This window comes from Phoca vitulina, unplaced genomic scaffold (assembly GCF_004348235.1).
Source record: "Phoca vitulina isolate PV1807 unplaced genomic scaffold, GSC_HSeal_1.0 scaffold61, whole genome shotgun sequence".
Lineage (NCBI taxonomy): Eukaryota > Metazoa > Chordata > Mammalia > Carnivora > Phocidae > Phoca > Phoca vitulina.
In genome coordinates, this window is record NW_022589764.1 from 9,329,122 (window position 1) to 9,352,645 (window position 23,524).

The window sequence follows — 23,524 nt, forward strand, 5'->3', positions numbered from 1 at the left end:
TGTTGCCATATAATGCTCCTGCCTCTTCCTCAGGTATCTATATGACAGAGAGCAGGTCCTTAGTAAAAGTGCATCACCAGGGGTGGGCATTTGGTCCCATAATTAGTTGAAGAGGAAGACACTTTGGGTCAGCTGCTGTGGGAAGGGCCTTTAGACTGCTTCATTGGGGCTCACTCCCCCATGCATGTGTTGGGGACCCACTGCATAGGCTGCGCCCACACCCGCTCTCAGCCACCACCTGACCTCTGACTCCTCTGAGGGGTCCAGGAATAGATATTGGCTCATCTTTTTACAGAAGACCCCATCATCTGGCCTCTCCCTTAGTAGATCTTTGGTTGCTTTAAATGCCCATCTTTTCCTTTTCTGTTGTGTTTTGTTGAACTATTCGGAAGAGGGAAATATTCCCATTTTGCTTCTTACCTCCTTCTTGATTAAGGTGTGCAGGGTAACATGCTGTTTGGAAATGGGTGACAAGACTCTCAAATTCTCTTCCTGAATTGTAGTTGTTAGTGTTCTGAAACCACCACGATGAAATTCATTGTTTTTCTAGTTCCTATAGTTTAGCAACATATTCTATGTTTGAATGAGTTTAGGAACATCTGCAAATTTAGAAATTTCTCTGCCTTTCAGATAATGTATAAAAATCTCAATGTTGATTCTGGAAGAAACCCCTGGGTAGGCTCTTTGCCCCCACTTGTTTTTCGAACCCTGGAATGAATGAGGTTGGGATGGATTGTTACAAGTCTCTTCTACTTCTCATACCTTCTTTAACTTTTGTTATCTGTAAAAATACGTCATACACTATAGTTCATCAATTCTAAGATTTTTTTTCACATTTTAACATTTTTGGGAAGTACATGTGTCTTACAGTTGAATGACATTTTAGATTTGATGTCAGAGTCTTGTTCTGATGCTTGCTTCATCTCTTCAGATGATTTTTTCTTGTCTTTTAGTTGCCTTGTGGTTCTTCTGTCATAAGTCAGAAATGACCTCTAAGATAATAGGAGTTGAGGCAATACACCTTAGTATGAGAATTTATGTTAGTTTGGCTAGTGGTTATGTGTTACTGTTTGCTGTAGGTTTAGGAGCCAGAGGCTTCACATTTCTCTAGTGTCCTTATTTTTGTCTACTTGCTTGACCTTGGCCTGCCCTTGGCACTCTTGCTCAGGGAATCTGTAGCTCTTTTAGCCGTACCCACTGGTGTCCTACTGGAGTGTTGTGGTGCAGAGGTGAGTGGAAGAGGAAGCATTATATAATGTTATGATGAAATCTCAGTCTTTTGGTGGGCCTGTGCTCCCGGGTGTTTCCTGGTGATGTAGCTCTTGCCTTCCCCAGTCTGGTGAGACAGAAAGATGACAGGGTACTGGTGTGGGCGGGATGCCTTCTCCCCGGCAGGAATAAATCTGACAAAGTCTGGAGAGTAGGCCTTTGCTAAGGAGAAGGCTCTGGGTGGCTTGTTTCCCTAGAGTTGCTCCCTCTATCCCCATGTCAGAGTTAAAAGGTGATTTTTTTTTTTTTTTGCATATTTTCCATGAGAATTGAGGGGGTGGGATGCTGCTAGAGATAAAAATCCATGGAAGTATAGGGGTGTCCAAAGGATTGTGGCCGGTGTCATGTGGATGGATGTGGTGTGGGGGTTTGGTTTGGTTCCCCTCCACCTGTGTAATCACAGCTTTGTCCTCAGTCCCACCGGGGCACTGCTCCAGCTCTCTATGAACATAACTGGCCCCCACTGCACCAGCCCCCAGCCTCTGGCAGCGTCAACTCATGTACTCACAATGCTCTTTTTAGTTTTCTCTTGGATTTTTGTTTCGAGGGATTTCTCATACTTTTTTTATGATCTTAGGTTTGCATTTAAAAAGATTGGTTTGATTTCTTCCAGCATTTCTAGGTGTTTTGTGGCACGATGGTGCTCAGGTTATGGAGTCTACTGTTTCGGCAGAACCAGGAGTATGTCTCCTATGCACGCACTTTTCTCATGGGTCTGTTCTCCGCTTCAGCTTTACTTCTGTCTTCCTGTGTCACCTCCACCTCCGACCTCTTCATTAATTGACTTAATCTCTTTGTGTTTTCCCTCTGCACAAACTGCGATTATCTCATGCCTTGCTTTCATGCCAGTAACTCAATTTTTAGCTGGGCCTGTTTTGTCTCTTTCTGTGTCTAATTTATTAGCTATGTAATCATGTTGTTTGGTTCTCAGTTTATTTATTTAACTCTGCAGTTTCCCTTTCATTTCATTTGGTTACTTTATAATCTTGTCTTTGAAATCATGTTTAATTTGATCCAAGGTTTTATTAAGTTATATAGTATTAAAGAACTCATGGGAAGCATGCACTTCTTGTTTGGGCTTTTTTCCAGACTATATTCTGTATTTTAGTTGTGCCTATCTGCTTGCCTTCCTTTCTTCCTTGTATTTGCTATTTTTAAAAATGTATCCATCCATTTGTTCATTCATTTATTGCCATATTTTTTTTTATGCAGCTATCATTCCAAATTTTTTTTCATCTTGCCCAGGCTTTATCCTTATAATGTGTCTACTCATAATTTTTAATTTTCTGGGTTACAGTGGTGGTGAACTATTTTTTCATATCATTCTTTCTTTATTTGTGGTCCTGTTTATTTTTCCTGAATTTATTAAACCAATTAATCTGTATTACTTGTAGAAATATTAGAAATGCCAAATAACAACAAAGAAAGAAGACATTGCTGCTTTTATATCCTGCTCCGACCTTCCCTTCATGTACTTCATCCCCTCCTCTTTGGCCTTTTGAACCCACCTTTGCACCAGTTACACGTGGGGTGTTCTGTTGGGATCCCTGTATCTCTAGCTGATGTCCTTAGGGGACCTCAATTATAATGAGACACACCACAATAATTTCCTGCCAGAGTTCATTGGAAAATCCTCATGCTGATGCTGCACACATTTCTGTAATTTCTCAGGCATTTGTGGGGATCTGGTGGTGCATGTGATTGTTTGCTCTTAGCCCAAAGATAATGTGTTCTGTGCACTGCATGTGTGGTAGTGAAGGCAATGCTTGGACACTGATTCAGTTAGGATGATGGTTAAGTAAAGGGAAATTTATTGTATCTGTTCAAGGAGAGTTGAGATAAAGCTTGATTCCTGGGTCACCCAGTGACACTGAAGCCTTTCTCCCTCCCCTGCACTCCATAATCTCCCCTGCTCCTGCCACCATGCCCTCCACTTCCCAGCTCTGCTAACTCAAGGTGTGGTGTCTTCTCGGTTAGGTTCCACTCTCATGATCACTTTCCCCGGCTTTGTTACTCCAGATTTGGGTCTTCTGGGGGAGATAGGGAGGCCCTTCTTCTTGCAGAAGTGGAAAGAAGGCCTTTCAATCCTAGTTAAAAGTGCACTCTTGAAATCACCCTCCTCTCCTTGGGGAACCTGGGTAGTGCTGGGGATGGGGTCCACCCAGCAGGAACCATACAAGGTCAGGGCAGGTCACTTCCCCAGGGAATCCCTCTCATACCTGCATACACAGGCAGCTGGAGTGGCTTGGTGATGAGCCCCAGTCCTTTCAATATTGCACTGGGCAGTGGGTTTTATAGGGGAACGAAAATCAGTTGGCATTGGCCAAATCAAGGACCTAAGCTCAGGAGCCACACTTGCCTTAGTTCACCTGGCATGCATACTTCCCAAGGAGTCAGCCTGATGGGCCAGTTTTGTACCCTTGGTTATGGTGTGTCTTACCTGGGCTTAAGTCAGTAAGGAATTACACACTGACCTGTTGGGAGGAATATATATATATATAAAATATATAAGTACTCTGGCCTGATTTTACAGATTTCTTCAAGTCTTTCTCTGCATTGCTCCCGAAAACAGTGTTCTAGAGCTACGCAGGATTAACTTTGGTAGTTAAAAATAAGATAAAAGTGTTCAAAATCACTTCAGGAAGTTCCAGAGGCAGTTTTCCAAGGACCAGAATTTGCTTCGGTGGAGTTCTTTGGAGCACTGTATACAGTATCAGGCTCTTCAGAGTGATGTGTTTTGAAGGACCACAGCATAACACATTTCCTTTATTTGTTAGTACTTAACAATACTGTTAGAAATAAGTATATATCTCTAAACAGGTCAGTGGTGATTAAAGATTTCCAGAACCTCAGTAGGAAAATAGTGAGGTTCCTGGGCCATGCCTGTTGAGAAGCTGGGTAGCTGGTGGAAGTACATGAGCATCCAACACTTGAAACTGTGTTGCACACATTCTTTTTGAAAAGATTCACATCTTCACATTCATACATCACAATACCCTTAACCTATTAGGAAAATTAAATGTTAACATCAAGACATTTACCTTCTAGGCCCAAATTTCAGTGAGCATCAAAGCAATATAATTATGTGCCACTTCCAAAGGTAGGCAGTCAGGGAGAGATGAGATTTTGCCTCTGTGGGCCAAACTTCTAAGTCTCCCCAGTACCTTTGTGTTGGAGGAACTTGTTTCTGATCATTGAAAGGTGGAAAACTTGGGATGCCTGGGTGGCTCAGTCGGTCAAGTATCTGCCTTTGACTCAGGTCATGATCCCAGGGTCCAGGGACTGCGCCCAGCATTGGGCTCCTTGCTCAGTGGGGAGCCTGCTTCTCCATCTCCCTCTGCCCCTCCTCCCCACTTATGTTCTCTCTCTCTCTCTCAAATATATTAATAAATTCTTAAAAAAAAAAGAAAGGTGGAAAACTTTCCTATGTTTTAGGCACTTTTTGTGTGTTACTCATTTAATCCTTGCAACTTGCTGGAGAGATGGCAATCAGTTTCCTATTTTTATGTATAGGAATCTGAGTCTCAGAAAAGCTCAGTGACCACCCCAAGTGTACACAACTTGTTTGTAACACAGCCAGGTCTGCCTGTGATGTCTAGACTTTTCAGTTGTACTCCCATGTCACAGACCATGAGCAACCCCAAAATGAGAACAGAGATGACATAGGGCTCTGCACCTTGAGAGGGCCAGGTCTTAGGTACGAGAAACAGACTGTCTTAACAAATGCTGAGCCCTTTACCAGTGGCTCTCAAACTTTTAAGCTTCAGGACCCCTTTACTCTCATAAAAGTTATTGGGAATTCCTCCCAATTTTCTTTACATGGGTTATATCTATCAATATTTACCATGTTAGAAATGAAAATTAAGAAAACAGTTTAAGTTCATTAATTCATTTGAAATTATAATAAACCCATGCCATGTTAATGTAACCAATATTTTTCTGAAAAGTAACTATATTTACCCAAGCAAAACAATTTTAGTGAGAAGGGTGGCACTGTTTTATATTTTGCAAATCTCCTTAGTGCCAAGCTTAATAGAAGACAGCTGGATTCTCTTATCTGCTTCTGTATTCAGTCTGCTGCTGACATCATATGCCCTGGGCTCTCTGCAAAGCTCTACTCAGTGCTCATGAGGAAATGAGGGGGAAACAGCTTAGTAACTTCTAACGATCATGAAAAAAAGTTTTTCACTGATCCTCTAAAGCATCTCAGAACCTCAGAGGTTCCCAGACCGTACTTCGAGAACTCCTGTATGACACAAATACCAAAGGGAACCACTTTTCATTAACATCACCAAGGTGCTCACTGTTATGACAGAGTCTCATGGTGGCTCAAACACAGGTGTTGGGATAAACAGGTAAGGGGTTGGATCTCAACTTCCACACTGAGCTGTGTGACATAGGCCCAGGAGCTTGTTTTGTTTCACAGTTGACATTTTTTGCACCCATTCCCTCTTGATTATAAAGATAGATATGCTCACCTGAAGACATTCGAGCAGAACAGAGACATATTAGGTTAAATTTGGGAGCTCTCCCATAATCTCCGTTATTAAATGAGAATAATAATAGTACTGATTTTGCTGGGTTGTTGTCACAAGACTGAATGAGTTAAAACAAAGTGTGTGCATGCGTGCATGCACGCATGACATTTGGAAGAATGCAAATGTCTACTGAAGATTTAGCTATGTTATTTTCAGATATCATTTACTGATATTCTCTGTGGTGAAAATCATATGCTTGTTCATCTTTTGCCCATTTTTCTATTTGATTGTCTGCCCTTTTCTTATTGATTTGTAGTTTATTTCTTATTCTGGATATGAGGGTGTGTGTGTGTGTGTGTGTGTGTGTGTGTGTGTGTGTCAGATCTACTATCTTGCTGACTTAGGGAAAATTGCAGACTCTTAGTTTATTATTCTGTAAAACTAGGACAAAAATATGGTTGGGGTAAAATTAAATTAGATAAAAGAAGTAATCCTTGGTATAAACTATAGAGACTACACAAATAGGAATTTATGTTATCCAGCAATTTTCTCTGCAAACAAGAATTTAGGCACAGTGAGAGAGATGTATTGTTATCTACTTTTTCTCAGCATCTATACAAAAGCAAAGAAAAAGTGTTGGGAGCTCTGCAAAATAATGTTGAATAATGTTGCTGTACGACTTCCAGAAGAATAATTGCTTCAAGATAGCACATTACACATCATCAGAACTGTTGTACTCAAAGCAGATACATGATTATTCTGGGAGATTGATTCAGAAAGCTTGGATGCTTAAATCAAAGTGTACTTTTTAAAAAAACAACACTCCCTTTATTGAAGTATGATTGACATACAAAAACTTTATTTATTTATTATTAATTTCTGTGGTAACACTTAACATAAGATCTACCCTTTTAACAGATTTTTAAGTATATTAACATAGCATTGCTAAGTATAGGCTCCATGCCTCACAGGAGATCTCTAGGAATTGTTTATCTTGCAAAGCTGAACCTTTGTTGCCATGGCCTAAGACCTCCCATTCCCCTGGCAGCTGCCGTTCGACTCTGTGCTTCTGTGAGCTCAACTACTGTAGATTCCTCAAATAAGTGGAATCAGGTAGTATTTGTTTTTCTCTGTCTGGCTTATTTCACTTAGGATCGTGCCCTCCTGGTTCATCTGTGCTGTCACAAATAGCAGAATTTCCTCATTTTTTAAGGCTGAATAATATTCTGAAGTGTTCAGAATAAAAAACAAAAACAAAAACCAAAGAAAAAGGCATTAGACTAGTTGGCTTTGGGGTTGCTTTGCCACAAGGGCCTCCTGTGATCCCATGGCAACCACGGGTTCTGTCTCCTCCTGTGTCATCCCAGGGTCAGGAAGGAGAATGGGTCTTGCAGGAGACCTGTGTGGTGAGCGCAGCCCCATGCGGACAGACACGGGCACTGAGTCACATGTCACGGCTTGTAGGATGCTCTCCTTGCCTCTCCCACTCTGGGAGGTGGTCAGGGCAACTGTTATCTCCTTAGTTCCTAGGAGAGAAAATTGAAACCCACAGAAACTGAGTGCCTGAGATTGGAGGGCTGAGAGTGGAGCCTGGAGGATCTTCTGCTGGCATGGGGTCTGCCTCTCCACTCTGTCCTGCCAGGCTGGGTCAGGACAGGAGTGGCCAGGTGGCAGCCTGAGGGTCTGGAATCACTGAAACCCATATTCAGATTCTGTGCTGCTTGCTGGTGATTTATTCAGAGACCCTTGGCTCAGGGTTTGGGGCTCGGGTTTGGAGATATCATTCTTCCTCCCTACAGGAATCCTAGTGTTTGACCAGTGTACCATCCAGCTCATGAGGAAAGAGACTATTGAATGCAGCTTCATCAGCTAATTCAGGATTTAAACGAGCTCAAGTGCAGTGCAGGAGGCTGGTGGCTTTGCTGTCAGTGGAGGATGTTTAGATGAGAGGGAAGGAAGTTTCCCTCCTGGGTTGAATAAGTAGGTTCTGGGTGATGGGAGTGGAGCCCCTGCATACACTGCCAGGAACATCCTAATGCCCGAGGCCAGAGAGGCATCTGGGAACCACAGCTCCATCTGCCAACTTTCTAAACCAAAGGCTCGGTCTCTGTGCCCAGTTCTCTACATCACCTCAGCATGCGCAGCAATGCAAACCCTGGGGCACGGCAGTTGAATGCAGGCTGAAATTCTGCCTTAGGCCGTCTTGTAGAAGACTCAGAGAGCAGGGCACTGTGGGTATCCTGGGGGTGGCAGGAAGGAAGGGCTAGAGGCTGGCGTGGGCACCAGGGTGTGTAGGAGACCTGGCCACTGTAGACTGCACAGGCCCTGGGTCACCTGAGCTGCACCTGTGGAGGGCCACTGAGGGGTGTCAGTGTCCTCTGCAGGCAGGTGGCTGTCCTCTGTGTTTATAACTCCAGGAGCTGGTTGCCGGGTGCCTTCTGAAGTAGGCTGGGCTGTTGTAGGCCAGGGAGGTTCTTCGTCATGGCGAACTGTAACCTGTCTCTCTTATGTCTCTCCTCGCTGCTCCTCATTCTCCTATGCAAAGCCAAGGTCTGCCTGAGTTGCGGGCTCCATGCTGGAGCCCCTGGTGAGCCAGGAGGCAGCCTCAGTCCAGGGCAGGAGAAAGGAGGGTGGGGGGGAGGGCAGGCCCTGGGAGGTGAGGAGGAATAAGGTCTTGAAGGGCGAATGATACAGGTGATGGCATGAGGGATCCGTCTTTTGGTCTTCCAGTATCATAGGGTGTAAAAATGAAGGGTTATCCTTGGGACTCCTCTACCCCTGTCATTCTATCTGAAGGCGCCCTGTTCCTTTCCTGTCACCTTTTGTAATTATATCATTGTTGAATTGTGTAATCCCACCCCTGACTCACATTTTATGTTCCATGAGCTCAAGAATGATGTTCAATTCCTACTCTATATGTCCAGATGGCCTAATGCCTGAGACAGGAAGTGCTCTGTAAACATTTGTTGAATGAATGAATGAATGAATGAATGAATGAATAGATGAATGAATGGACACTTAGCTGGACTCTAGCTTATAGAAAAGGCTGTGTACTGCACTAAGAACCTTAGATTTCATTCTTTGAGCAGTGCAGCTGGATGAAGGCAGAGAGCCCCATCTGGAGCTGAGTAGGGGTCCATGTGTGGTGGGGCACTGTCTTCATCATCTTGGGCTCCTATAACAAAAATATCACAGACTGGGTGGCTTAAGCAACACACATTTATTTCTCACAGGTTGGATGCTGGGAAATCCAAGATCAGTGCACTGGCCAATCTGGTGTCTGGTGAGAACCTGCTTCGTGGCTCATAGACAGCTGTGTCCTCACATAGCAGAAGGGGCGAGGGAGTTCTCTGGGGTCTCTGTTATAAGGCACCAATCCCATTCACGGAGGCTCTGCTCTCATGACCTAATCTCCTTCCAAAGGTCCCACCTCCAGATACCATCACAGTGGGGGTTAAGTTCAAACATGTGAATTTCGGGGGAGACACAAACATTCAGGGTGTGATGGAGAGGGGGCACCACACCCAGGGGTGGGAAGGACATAGGACATCTTGTCTCTGTACAGACTGAGAGAGCTGAGAGACACAGCCAGCGGGTGGCCCTGGGATGAAAGTGGAAGAAAGAGACCCGCTCTGGGAAGGCGCACAGCAGCCTCCTTGCTGATCTGCCGGCTGGTCCCCCGGAGTCTGCACAGAGGGCTCCCCTACCTGGCATCGTTGTGCTCTCTGGCGGTGGCTGGCTGCTGCTCAGTGTTGATTACAGTTTGAAATGCCGGTACTTCAGTCCCATGCTGCTACATACCACAGACATTCCGTTTCACTGTAATGAGGTTTCAGTTAGAATGTTGGTAAGAAGAAAGCCTTTTAATTAGATTGGTAGTAATTGAGCTCCCAAACCACAGAAGTCTTTTTCTCAGAAGCTGAAAACACAGATGCAATTAAAAGAAGGAAAGCCACCCAAATGGAACACTGGCTAATTTTAAGTCCATTAAAAACAACAACTCCTTAATAAGTTGACGCAACAGATATATGTCCTAAAAGAGTTCAATGATGCTTTCAAATAATATTGGAGATTGAACCGGAACTAGAGTACTTGTGCAGTTCAAATATATGGCTCTATCGGGGACAATTGGCTCAGTACAGAATACCAAGAAATGTTAGCTACATAACTTTTTCCACCAAAAAGACTCTTCCATGGTTTATTTTGAAAAATAGGATGTATTTTTCCTGTAACCAAACTGACAGCTTCTTCTGGATACAGCTGCGACCTGGGACCCTACTAGGATGGTGTTGCCTGTCCCTTCCCAAGCAGCTCTCTCTTTCTTTGGGATTCACATACCTCCCTGCCTGCCGATTTCACCTCTCAAAGTTGCTCAGAATTTGAGCTGCTGAGCCAGGGCCATTGATGCATCAGAGAATCGTTGCCAGCTCCTTACATGACCAACACATTTTTATTTTAATGAGAAAGAGCATTTATTTCTCATTGGCATCCCAGCTCTCTGACCACGCCCCAGCAGATGCCATGTTCTTTCTGCCATTGGGTCTGTTTTTGTATATGCCATCAGTTAACGGGGCCAGGTAATTCCTGTTGGAGGAGCTCACAGTCTCAGCTTCGAGGCACATCTGCCTGGGGGCATTAGTAAATACTTTCTCCTAAAGAGAGTGACACTTGCCAATTTACAGAGTCCTTTAGGTGGGAATTGGGGGCTGAGTTCTGAAAAACACCATCTCAGCAGAACTGTTGCATGAAACTTGCTCATTTGCTAGGCCATGTTGGGCTTGGCCAGCAGTGATAAGACCCTGCTTGCATACCAGTTGGGAAGATTGATGTTCCCCAGAATTTTCTTTAGATGTCCTGTTCTGGGGCAAAGCCATTGTTGGTACACTATCCCAAGCTCTGGTTAGAGCACAGACGTGACACCCTGCTGGATCCCATTCTCAGGTGGTTTGGGAATGTGGAAAAAGGGGCTTTGAGTCAGAAAGATCCAAGTTTGAATAGCTCCTTCAGGAGTCATCTTACCTTTCTGAAACTTGGTTTGCTTATTAGGACAGAATTTACCTTTAGGTGTGTGTCAGGGGCCAGACATGCTTCTTGGTAGATAGAAGATGAGAGAAAAGAAAGGCAGATCCATAGGGACCAGGCAGAAATGTGACCCACGCAGTGCCATTGGCCTCCAGCATGGCCGCCGGCACAGGTCATACTCCCTTTCCTGGCGGAGGGAAGCATAAGATACTTACATTTGTTTAAAACTGTATACATTCTGGTAATAAACTTGACTTTAAAAAAATGGAGGGGCGCCTGGGTGGCTCAGTCGTTAAGCATCTGCCTTCGGCTCAGGTCATGATCCCGGGTTCCTGGGATCGAGGCCCGCATTGGCATCGGGCTCCCTGCTCAGTGGGAAGCCTGCTTCTCCCTCTCCCACTCCCCCTGCTTGTGTTCCCTCTCTCACTGTCTTTCTCTCTGTCAAATAAATAAATAAATGAAATCTTTAAAAAAAGTTGGAATTTGTACCCAATTTTATTTTCTTAAGCATATAAATTATTGTAAAGGGTACAAAGGAAAATAAGCTAAATCATTAGCAAGTGTCATCTCTGGATGTGGGGCTGTGGGGTCTTAATTTTCTTCTTTATACTTCTTCATATTTTTAAGTACTCTATAATAAATGTGCTTACCTCTGGGGAAATGCTGCTTGCGGGTATTTGGAAGCGCTTGGCGCCTCCTAATTTCCACACACTCCAGCAGTCCCAGTAGCCCGATTCCTGCATGAATAACGGTATCACTCCCTCTTTTGTAAACCATATAAACCATATTTATGGTTCTTTCTTTTTCTTTGAAGGATGAGAAGAACCAAGTTTTAACCACCAACATTTGGCTGCAGATGGTAAGTTGAGACAATGGCAGTCCTCTGCTGTGGGTCTTCCTGCTCTTCCTTCCCAGAGGCCAGTGCTTGAAATGCAGGGGAAGCAGAGGGCCCCTGAGAAAAGCCAGGGCAGTCCTCCATCACTGCACACATGCCAATGTAAGTGAAATAGAACATCCGCTTTGGGGTGTTTCTCACTGCATCCTGCAGGACTAGATGCATGCTTGTATTTCACTATAGGGTGATTTGGAGACATTTTAAAAGCACTTCATGCAAGACAAATAATAAGATTAAGATCTGCATTGTCTGTAACCTGCACTAACTGGTCCCCAGGGCTCAGGGGCACCTGGCTCCCTCCCCATGCCCCTGGATGCACATATTGGAATCCTAAAGGGTTGCCTAAGCCAGAGGCCTCCACACTTAGTGCTCCAGTGGCCCCTGCAAAAGTTTTGAAATGCTATATTCCATTCATGGATTTTTAACTTGACATCTAAAATTCTCACCTAAATTTAATGAATTGCAAATGATGTCTCTTCCAGCAAATTGTAAATATTGACATTTGAAAGTAAAACTGTTAGTCTCTATTTTAAGTGGAATCTAAATGCCATAATAATTTGATGTCCATATCATTCACTTAAGAAATATATAAACAAAGCCTTCTTTAACTGCCAGATATTTCACACAGTCCCTGTCTTCTTGTACCAGCATTGCGATTCCAATTTTCACACAGAATTTTATCCTAACATAGTATAATTTTGTGTTTGCAGATCTTTTATTAATCACTCTGTCTTGGTTCTCTTAAATATAAATATTTACATAAAAATTATTCCTTTAGACAATAAGTGTTAATTTTTTTTCTCCTAGATTGATTTAGGTTTACAATGATTATTGGTACGTAATTCATCAAGGTGACATTCGTCTCTCTACCAAAGATGAGGCTTTGTTTTAAATTAATTCATGTATTCATAGATGACTATTTTTTTATTATCAGAAATGAGACACTGATGTAGATTTCACCATCAGTTCTATGATTTTTTAAAATAGATGTAGTAATGTGTCATTCATAATGAAAGACATTTTGTCACAGCAGTGTTAATCAATTCCTTGAACTTCTTCCAGATGACATGCCAAAGATAATATAGTTTTATCAGGATGTATCAGCTGACAGCTTGATTACTTTCTTATTCAATTTTGTTGAAAGCAAGGAATTAAAGGAATTAAAATCCATCTGATCTTTGAAAGTTTTTGTCACCCAAGTTTTAACACATAGACACTGGTATTTTGAATTGACCCTTTGTTTGCTTCTTGGGCCAGTGTCCCAAGATAGGAGTTGAGGTAAGGGAAATACGCCTTTCTTTGTAAGGCAGAAATGAGAAAAGTAAATGTAGGGAAAGGGGTACTCCCAGGGGTTTCTTGGGCGGTGAGTTTTAATGGGAATGCATGTGGAAGTTGAGGGAAAGAAAACAGATTCACATAAAGCCATCTGCTATGTGTCCCGTGAGTACGCTTCGCTGTACATGAGATCCTTCGCAGAACCTTTGAGAGATTTCCCTGCAGTATTTAAAGCAACATTCTTTAGTGAGCACATTTACCCTCAAAGCCTGTGCACACCTGCTGTAGCTTCCCTCCTTTGTCATGGGCACAGGGTCAGTGCTCCCCTTAGAGAAGGGCCCTCCCTCTTGGGAGGAGGTTTCCCCTCCTGGTACCTGCTGAGAACCTTGCTTTCACAGTCATCCCTGTTGCCTCTAACATCATAATAGTGTCCGCAGGTTGTTCTCATTAGCATACAGACAAACCTCAGTTTGTCCCCATTAACCCTCCCCAGTGACTCTGGTTTCCTCCTCACCTTTACAGCAATGTTTCTCCAAGTGGTGCCTCCCCAGGCCCAGACTGCCCCCAGTCTCTTCCCATGCATTCTCAGTTAAACTCACCTTGCCTGGCTTGGGGTGAGCAAACCACTAGCCCCCAGGTTGCTGAATGCTTTACTATGAATAACAATTTTCCCCAGTTTCTTTTGATGAACATTTTCAAACATACCGAAAAGTTGAATTTACGGTGAGTCTATATCTTCACCTCTTAGATTCTGAAATTAGCATTTTATAATTCTCACTTTCTCCTATATTTGGCTAGCTATCCATCTTTCTATAGATCTAGCTTCTTTTTAAGTTCAGTTCAAAGTAGAATAGTGGACAGTGGTCACTTTCACCCATGTGTCTTGCAGCAATTTGACTAGGGTGTCTTTCAAGGTAAAAATTTTAGGTACAATGCAATGCACAGATCCTAAGTGTACTGGTCAGTGAATTGCCAGGCGTGCTTTCAGCTCCTCAGTCCCACTCCCCTCAGGAAGCAGAACTTTGCCATCACCCCAGGTGATATCTTGTGTCCCTTACCTGCCAACACCTGCCCTAGCCCCCTACTCCCCACCAGGAGTGGAACACCATTGTTTTGCTTTTTCTAGGGATTGATTATTTTCCCCCCTCTTATCTTACTGGGTCTCTCATGAGCATTTGGTAGAGTTGATTGGTCCCTCTTCCTGAAATCCTTCTTCATTTAGTGTCTGGATACCTCTCCTTAGGTTTTTCTCCTAACTCACTCGTGACTTCTGAGTTCCCTCTGCTGCCTCTTCATGTCTGTCCAGCCATTCCTTGTTTCAGGAGTTGGAGGACCCAGTATCCTGGTTTAAGGCACCATTCAGGAGCTAACAGCACCAACCCAACTTCCTCCCTGGTGTCCCCATGCAGGAACCCAGCAGACTCTTAACCCCAGTGTGTTCCAGACCACCCTTTCTTTCCCTTTCACACTTGCCCCCTCCATAGTGATGAGAAGGAAAAATTCTCTACTCTTTAAGGTCTTCTAGTTGGACTAAGATTGAATTTACATGAGACAGATTTTTTTTTTAAAGATTTTATTTATTTATTTGACAGAGAGAGACACAACGAGAGAGGGAACACAAGCAGGGGGAGTGGGAGAGGGAGAAGCAGGCTTCCCGCTGAGCAGGGAGGCGGATGCGGGACTCGATCCCAGGACCCTGGAATCACGACCTGAGCCGAAGGCAGACGCTTAACCGACTGAGCCACCCAGGTGCCCCTACATGAGACAGATTAACAGGAGAAAACAAACAAAGTTTTATTACATGCACACGGAGGCCCAATAATGATATTGAGACCTACAGAAATGACCAAGGCGGATAGTTTTTAAGCTTTCTCAGAAAAAGAGACACTAAATCTGTGAGGAATTGACAGGACAAAAGCCCTTAACTTTGGGAGCTTTAATTAGTAAGGAATTCTGAAAGGAATTTGGACTGTGCTGGGAAATTAGTAAAAAGTAACAAGGGTTGTTTCTACAGCCTTCTTGGCTCTGAATTTCCTATCTCTGGTGATAAGGATGTCTCTTTAGCTCCTGATACAGGGAGGGTATCTTTCATGGGAGAAATTTATTTCCTGCTTTCAGGGGGACAGAGGAGGGTCTGAGGGTCCTTCTTGCACAGGCCCTTTTAAGTAACTTTTATTTAAAATAATCAGTATGATGGGCATTAAGGAGGGCATGTGTTGTGATGAGCACTGGGTGTTATACGCAACTAATGAAACATTGAACACTATATCAAAAACTAATGATGTACTGTATGTTGGGTAATTGAATGTAAATTAATAAAATAAAATAAAAATCAGTATGACAAAGTGGAACATTTTGGGTAGCCTGACCTTGGCCTGACCTTGGCCTCTCCATTTGGAATAAATGATAGCTCCATGTCTTCATTTGCTCAGATCAGGGATGAGGCTTAACTCTTATCTTTCACACCCCCGTCTGATCTGGCAGTTTGACCTTCAAAACAGATTCGGGCTCTAACCACTGCATGTCAACACCATTGCTTCCACCCTGGTCTAAACCAGCATCATCTCTCACCTATGTTATTGTGGAGATTCCTAGCCCAACTTTATGTTTCAGCCCTTACCTCTCCTAGTGATGTCTGTTCTCAATATACCAGTCAGTATGATCCCAAAAAGAGAAGATGAACGTTCAGCCACAAGCCTCATTGGCTCTGGTCCTTCCAGGGGCTCCTGTCTCACCCAGTGGCAAGCTGAAGTCCTTGATGTGGTCTCTGACTCTTTCTGCCTGGCCCTTGCATCTGCCACATCCCCTCCAGCCTTCTTCTTGCCGTGGTCCCTGCCCTGCTTGATGCCCTCACACATCACCCAAGCACACACCCACCTCAGGGCCTTTGCACTTGCTCCCCCTACCTGGAAGGCTCTTTCCCCAAGAACCACTTGCCTTTCTCCCTTGCTTCTTACTAGTCTCTTCCTGAAGATCACCTTTTCAGTGAGGTCTTCTCTGAGTCCCTGGGTACTGTCTCAAACCCTCCCCTACTACCCCAGCCCATGCCATTCTCCTTACCTGGTGTCTTTGTTTGGGCTGCTATAACAAAATACCATAAACTGGGTGGATTATCCACAGCAGATATTTATTTATCACAGTTCTGAAGGCTGGAAGTCCAAGATCATGATGCCACCATGGTTGGGTTCTATTCAGGGCCCTCTTTTGAGTTGCCTTTGTGTTGTGTTCTCACACGGTGGAGAAAGATTGAGCTAGTCATTGGCCTCTTTGTATAAGGGCACTAATCTCATTTGGGAGATCTCCTTCCACATGATCTAACCACCTGGTAAAGGCCCTCCTCTGGCGTTCCTCACATTGGAATTAGGGTTCAACATAGCAATTTGAGGGAACACAAGCATGTATCCATAAGTTCACTTCATTTTGTTTCTGAAGCTCTTGTCCTATCCTTTGTTTACTTGTTCTCAGGCTCTGAGTCTTCCTCCAGCAACTGGAATGTGTACACCAGGAGGGCAGGAGTCCAGTTGCATTTATTCACTACTCTACCCCCAGTAGGCACTGAATACCTTTTGTGGAATGAATGAATGATGCAAAAAACTCAACCTAGGAAGGGATATCATGATACAAAATAGAGCCAACTACAAATAACATCTGAACACTGTAGTGTAAGGTTGAAGCTCTGGGAATTCTGGGAGATAATGCAAATATTTACTTTTTAACATAAAACCAGACATTCCCCACGTCCTCTACAGTACAGAGCTACTGTTGACATTTTTCTTATATAGAGAGAAACACCTAATATGCTCACTGCATGTTAGGTCACAGACAGGTCTGTCTTCCTGATGCCTACATCCCTTTTCCCACAGTAAGCAAATGATCTTCAGTGTCATATATGACTTGGCAAATGTTTTTTTCAAGGGGTGTTGCTTTCCAGGAAAATAGTAACCAGATTATTACTTATTGCATTGAGTTCAGGGGCTCCATAAATAAACATGCTTGCTTTGGAGGATGTCACTGGAGACTTCTAAATTTCTCTCAAGCACAGCTTATTTCTAATTAATTCTTGCACTTACAGAAGTGTCTACAACTTCATTTGTTCTAAAACTCACATTTTTATCTCACTTACCTATTCAACAAATCTTTTTGAGCACCTGCTCTATGGAAGGCATTGAACTGGGTCATGTGAGGGGGACCCAGAAGTTGATGAGACCCAGTTTCTTCTCTTAAGCCATTTATAATCAGGCTGTGCAATTTACATTCTAACAAAAAGGTTAAAATATTGTGACCAAATGACTCCCTAGAGATATGGCAGGAGGCAGGCTGGTGGTGTGGACAGTGGAGTTCACAGGTGGGAAAAATCTCTGCTTTACAGAAATGGAAGGGAGTGAAGGAAAGGCACAGACTCTTCTAAATGTGAAGATCAGGGAGCAGAAGACCAGGGCAGAAATATGGACAGGAGGGGACAGAAAATCAAGGAAATTGCCTTCAGCAAATTTTCTTTCCCAGAGCTTCCTGTTGCTGAATTGCTGTTCTGAAAATCTGAATCTACATAATCTTTTACCAGGGGCATTTAAACTCTGAGGTAATATTCTGCAAATGAGAGATTTTCTATACAGTCTGAATAGAAGGGAAGGGAAGTAAAATAAATTAATTAATTAGATTTTCTTTTGACTTAACAGTTTGTTATTGCGTTTTCCTTTCTTTCACTTACCCTTGATTTGGTAGGACTTCCCAGTTATTTAGATAACCTGAAGGAAGAGAAAATTGCTGTTCTGTTTACCTCTTCTTATTCCTAGGAGGAAGCAGTTGGCGTATTTTCTCTATAGATTAGTTTTATCATTTTGGGAGGCCTGTCAGATATAATCTGATTTAATCTATGAGAAGAAATGGAAGAACCATTTCAGTTTCTGAGGAGACAGTTGAGCCATCCAAAGACTTGCCTGTGCTTTTCAAAAGAATCTGGCTTCTCTTATTTTGGAATTTTGACCATTCTTCTGGCTCTACGTTTCCCATCCTTCTTATGTTCTCTATTTTCTACTTCCTGATTCTAATTATGGAATGAATAGTATTCACATTGTAGAATGTTAGGTTGTAAACCATGTTTATTTCTAAAATGTTTACCTTTTTAATCTGCGTTTTCTACCACTTCATCTCTGATACATAGAAATACCGCATGTTACGTTCATACCGGCCAGTGGCTTGCTTAGGGCCCTCATAACAACCCATAGTTAATGATGATTTCAATCATTATGTCATACTGACAGAAAAGAATTGTCAGGGACAGGAGGAAGGAGGAGGCCCACTTTCTTCATCTGAAATCAAAATAGTTGACTAGAAGAATTTTCAAAACACATATGTATGGAGTTTTCTGACACCAAGTACATGCTCTTTCACACCAACCAATTCTCTCATTCTCTGGACACAAACTGGGTGTCCACCCTTTCAGTTCTATTCTGATCCTCTCTACCTGGAGTTAGCATCAGATCCTACAAGTTAAGGACTCAGTCCCACAAGACTGCCCCCAAATCGGGTGCCACCTGCAAAGGGGGTGTCCAGGCTACCCACACTTCCGCCCAGCTGAGTTCAAATTCAGAACAGCTTATGCAGCTCCAGAAAACACTTATATTTACTGATTTATTATAAAGAATACTGGTCAGGAACAAGTGAATGGAAGAGAGGCATAAGGCAAGGTGTGGGGGAGACACAGAGCTTTTCTGCCTTCTGTGGGCTAGTTACTGTCCTGGCACCTGTTCACCAATCTGGAAGCACTCTGAACCTTGTTGTTCAAGAGTTTTTATAACCCAGTCTCCATTCTCTCTCCTCTGCCTGGATATTAAGGTTGGGAGGGGCTGAAAGTTCCCACCCACTAGTCAAAGCTTGGTCTTTCTGATGACCAGCTGCATGCTGGCAACCTGAGGTGATCTAGGGGTCCCACCTTAAGTCACCTCACCTCATTAGAAACCTCTGGTGGGCTCAGAAGGAACTCTATGTGAATAACAAGAGACACTCCTATCCTTAGGGAATTCCCAAGGTTTTAGAAACACTGTGCCAAGAACCTGGGACAGACCAATTATGTTTTGTATTATACCATATGTACTTTTTTTTTTAAAAAAAGAAAATGTTCTCTTTCTTCTCTCTCACTCTCCTGCTATAAATATTTCCATGCACGTGCATGCATACACACTTGTTTCCTATGGGCTCAATGTAGGTGCTAATGAGGCCAGTTCTCAGACGCATGGAAGAATTGGGGTTCCTGTGGTGCGTTTCAGATCCAGGACCCCTTCCTTCCTTTTATGTCCCTGTAACAACCCTACATAATCATATCTTGAAGATTTAATGAGAGGGGATCCCACAGAAATAGGAAGAGAAGGAAAAGCAAAGACTCTTCCAGGTGATCTGGGAGTATTGATCTGAGACTAACTCCAGGTAGAGAGGATCAGAATAGAACTGAATGACTGGACACCCAATTCCTGCCCAGAGAATCAGAGAACTGGTTGTTGGTGTGAAAGACAGCATGTACTTGGCGTGGGAAATCTCCATACATACGTGTTTTGAAAAGTCTTCTAGTCAACTGTTTTGATCTCAGGTGAAGAAAGTGGGCCTCGTTTCTAGGTTGACACTTATTATCAGGTACCCGATGTGCCAGGCTCTGTCAGTAGGAAGATTGTTGCAGGACCTCTGCCTTCCAGGGACCTACTATCTGAGTGGGGAGTGAGTGCTTTGAGAGGATAGAAAACCTCTTTCTGGAATGTGATTGTTTACAAGCCCTTTTACATATTCATTCTTCAGAAATGTTCATGGAAACCTGTGGGGTCCTGGGCTCTGATCCCTGTGCCCAGTTGATGGTGCTTCTGTACCTTTGGCTAAAGCCTGCTTATTACAGCTCTCCTGTCCTGTAGTATCTTGTGAGATGGAGGAATCCCTCTTTTTCTTTTTCTTTCTTTTTTTTTTTTTAAGCCATCATTTGTCACATGCCTACCAGGGCCACGTGACTGACTTGCTGCTCTACACATTTCATCCTTACAGCACCACCCTGCCCTGTGAGGAAGCCACAGCTCAGAGAGGGGGTTTACCTTGTGAGAAAACAAAATGCAACTGAGTAAGCTTGAAGATCTAATTGGCTTTATTAAATGATTGATTCGTGAGTCGGGCAACATCCCATCCAGCAAGTAGAGAGGAACTCCCAGGAGTTGTACAAAATGGAAAGTTTTTATAGGATGGAGGGCAGGGCAAGAAAGTTATAAGCAAGAGAAAAGAAAGGATTGTTTCAGGCAAGGTCACCTTCCCTTAGGGGGAAGGGCAGGGGGCCTTATCAAGCAGATCACCTCATGTGATGAAGAGGGCCATGTGACAGTTGACCTCATTGATGTTGATCAGAAGAGTCCTGACTGACCCTTTAAAGCTTACAATTCTGGGGGTGATTGAAACTGCAGGTAAGTATTAAGCCCAAGTTTGGTGACTTGGCCTAAGTAATTTGGAGCCTGTGTTTTTTTGTTTAACAACCTGCTTGAGCTCACACACCTGGCTCTGCCACAGCCTTGGTGAAAACCCGGGGCTGCCTGATTTCCACCTCTCTCTGCAGCCCACCTTTTCTGTCCTGTGGGTTGGGGAGACCCAGCATGGCTTTCAAGTGAGCAGATGCAAGGCATCTTCTGGGATGATGAACAGCCCACTTCCTTGTGGTGGGAAGTCTGCCAGTGCAGAGAGATGGGATTGGAAGAATCAGCCATGGTAGAGCCTACTGATCACTCTTCTTGAAGTCAAATAATGCAGTCCTGAGTCCTGACCCAGTGACTGACTGAAAGGATGTTGCTTCTCTGTGCCCCAGTCTCCTCTTGTAAATATGAGTAGTTGTCATGCTGGCATTCCTGGATCTTGGCAAGCGAGGTGTACACACGACACGGAGCAAAGAAAATGGTCAGGATACATGCCCATGGGACACGTGCAGCTAAGATCATGAGTGAGTCAGGTAGGGGGAGATGGCTAGGGAGGCATCCTGCAGCTCACACGTGGTGCCATCAGAAGAGGCTGAGGTTTGACCAATCAAGCACTTCCACTCCCTGCCTTCCCTCCCTGCTCTGCCCATCATTTCTGTAGGCAGGGGAGATGGGCATTTGCCTACCATGCTCACCTTCATTCTGGGAGCCCTATGACCCTGATTAGCATGGTGGTGACAATGACAGTGACAGGCTCTGTGATAGTCACCAACCCGGAGAAGCATCCCAGGGTAAGATGAGATCCTAGTAAGGAAATCACAGGTGTTGGGTATGGAAGGGGTCACCCCCAGGACAAAGGAGGAAAAAGAATGGAGCTCTGGGCCAATGGTGCAGAGACAGAGCAGGCTGGAGCAAACACAGTTTGGTTGATGCCCAGGCATTCCTGCAAACCAGCTTCAACAGACTGGCCCTCTGGGAACTGTCCTTCCCCTCTCCTTTTTTCCCCTCCCCTTCCCTCCACCAACCACCAACATTAATTAGAAATATCAATTTGGTGGCTTTCTCTCCAGGACATTGTACATTGACAAATCTTCATTCTCAGAGGCTCATGGCTTTTTTTTTTTTTTTTTTTTAAGATTTTATTTATTTATTTGCAAGAGAGAGAATGAGAGACAGAGAGCATGAGAGGGAGGAGGGTCAGAGGGAGAAGCAGACTCCCCGCTGAGCAGGGAGCCCGATGCGGGACTCGATCCCGGGACTCCAGGATCATGACCTGAGCCGAAGGCAGTCGCTTAACCGACTGAGCCACCCAGGCACCCGAGGCTCATGGCTTTAAAGTGACATTACTCACCTGGTTAATCCCTCTTGTCTGACTTCAGATGGTCCCAGAATGGGACAGCCTTTCTGGATACTTGCCTGTCCTCTCTAGAGGATGGTGGGATCTCTGGGACATGCTCTGGGATCCACTACCACTTGGCTGCAATTCCCAACTCTCAACAGCTTTGAAAATTAAAGGGCTTTTGTCCCCCTTGATGTTGTTTTGGTAACTTTGCATCAGGCTCATGGAGTTTAAAAATCAAACTGAAATAGATATGCAGGGAAGGCACTTATTTTTCTGACTTAGTATCAGTATGCATGTTTTGCTGCAGAAATAGCGATATGTTTGATTATGGGGAGTAGTCTTGGTCCCAGCTGGAAGTGTTGCATCACATACCTTTCTAAGTCTAAGAAGGTCTGAGCTCCAGAGTACAGGTGGCCCCAGGGAGACTGGATACAGGATGGGCCTTTACTGGGGTCTGCCCTGATTATGGCACATATATAGGAGCTGCTAAGTCCAAATGGGCCAGCTCTGCAACCCTGGCTTGGTGGTGCTGTTTGTATAGCAGCTGCCGGTGAGATCCTACCTGACCAGTCTTTATGGAGCTAGTGGACCCCAGGTAGGGCTGGGCTGTGTGGTCCTGGGACAAGGGACCCCAGGCATGGGCCTTCCTCTGGCAGAAGTCACTCAAAAACCAACTTAAGGCCTCGCCCTGAGGAAATGCACCTGTTCTGGTGTGTTTATGACTATGTCCTGAGTCCTCATCTGCACCCTTGTCTTGATTCAGTGTTTGACCACCAAGGCTGAGTGTTAGCATTTTTGGGTTGTGGCATCAGAAGCGCTATTCCTGCATGAAAATATGAATTCCAGTCCAAAAACACACCCCTCCTTCGAAGGTTCTGAGAGGTTGCCCAGCAGCTGCACAAGATTGTTTCATGGAAATAAATATTCTCCTTTTTTTTCCAGCTTAGTTCGTATTTCAGTTGAAATAAGTGAATTTATTTTTCCCAAGTGTCCTTCCAAAGAGAACTTTGAAAGCAAAACAGTCATTCATTTGGCTAGAAAAACCCCATCTGCTGTGGGAGGGGAAGGCTTGGGGGCATGCAGTGGACCAGAATTAACTTTAATGCTACCGTCTGAATGTGGTCATGGTGACAGCAGGATCTTAAATGTGATCTTTTATGCTATTCACGGTCATTTTGGAAGAGATTATTTAATTCCCAGCTTATATTTTGTAGATAACAATTCAATTATGTAAATAAGTATCTGGATCTCGTTTTGGCTTTGAATGTATCTAATGATCTTGTAGAAGAAATACTAGTAGGCAGGGAAGCAAAGAGCTGTTAATGTCATTGTCTCAGTCCTGGACAGATCACTATTTACAATGGAATGTGTCAGAATATCCAGGCGTGAAGACTGTTCGTTTCCCAGATGGCCTGATTTGGAAGCCAGACATTCTTCTCTATAACAGGTAAGCACATTGGACAAAAAGGAAAAATGATTTTATTCTTGCATACATGTAACAACCAAGCATATTTGCATATTTTATAGAAACGCCAGACACATTATCTGTAATTTGGGATCCTTGCTGCCCATGATGCTTCGTGAATGGCCAGGCCTTTGAGAAGCCTTCTGTCCCCTTCTCCCGTGTTCTCTGCCTTGGCATGCAGGCTTGCATTACTTAGCACTCTCCCCACGATGACCATGTCCATAGGGCTGTGCGTTATAGGTACACATATACTTTTGTGCATATTGGCACTGAGGCATTTTTGCATGTGGAAGTACCTTTGCACCTGAATGGCAGCAGTTATGGTCACAGCATAAGTTGCTGGCC

The 23,524-nt window shown here is 43.9% G+C and overlaps 1 protein-coding gene across 2 annotated transcripts in view; it reads left to right on the forward strand.

The window, feature by feature from the left end:
- The window catches only part of CHRNA7 (cholinergic receptor nicotinic alpha 7 subunit), a 123,389-nt gene that overhangs the window by 41,041 nt on the left and 58,824 nt on the right, over nucleotides 1–23,524 (forward strand). Inside the window, exons 3-4 of one of the 2 annotated variants that reach the window (XM_032391236.1) lie at nucleotides 11,584–11,628; nucleotides 23,052–23,161. In XM_032391236.1, coding sequence (XP_032247127.1) covers nucleotides 11,584–11,628; nucleotides 23,052–23,161 — 155 coding nt within the window. The remainder of the gene's footprint in view (nucleotides 1–11,583; nucleotides 11,629–23,051; nucleotides 23,162–23,524) is intronic. The other variant, XM_032391237.1, reaches the window with a different exon arrangement.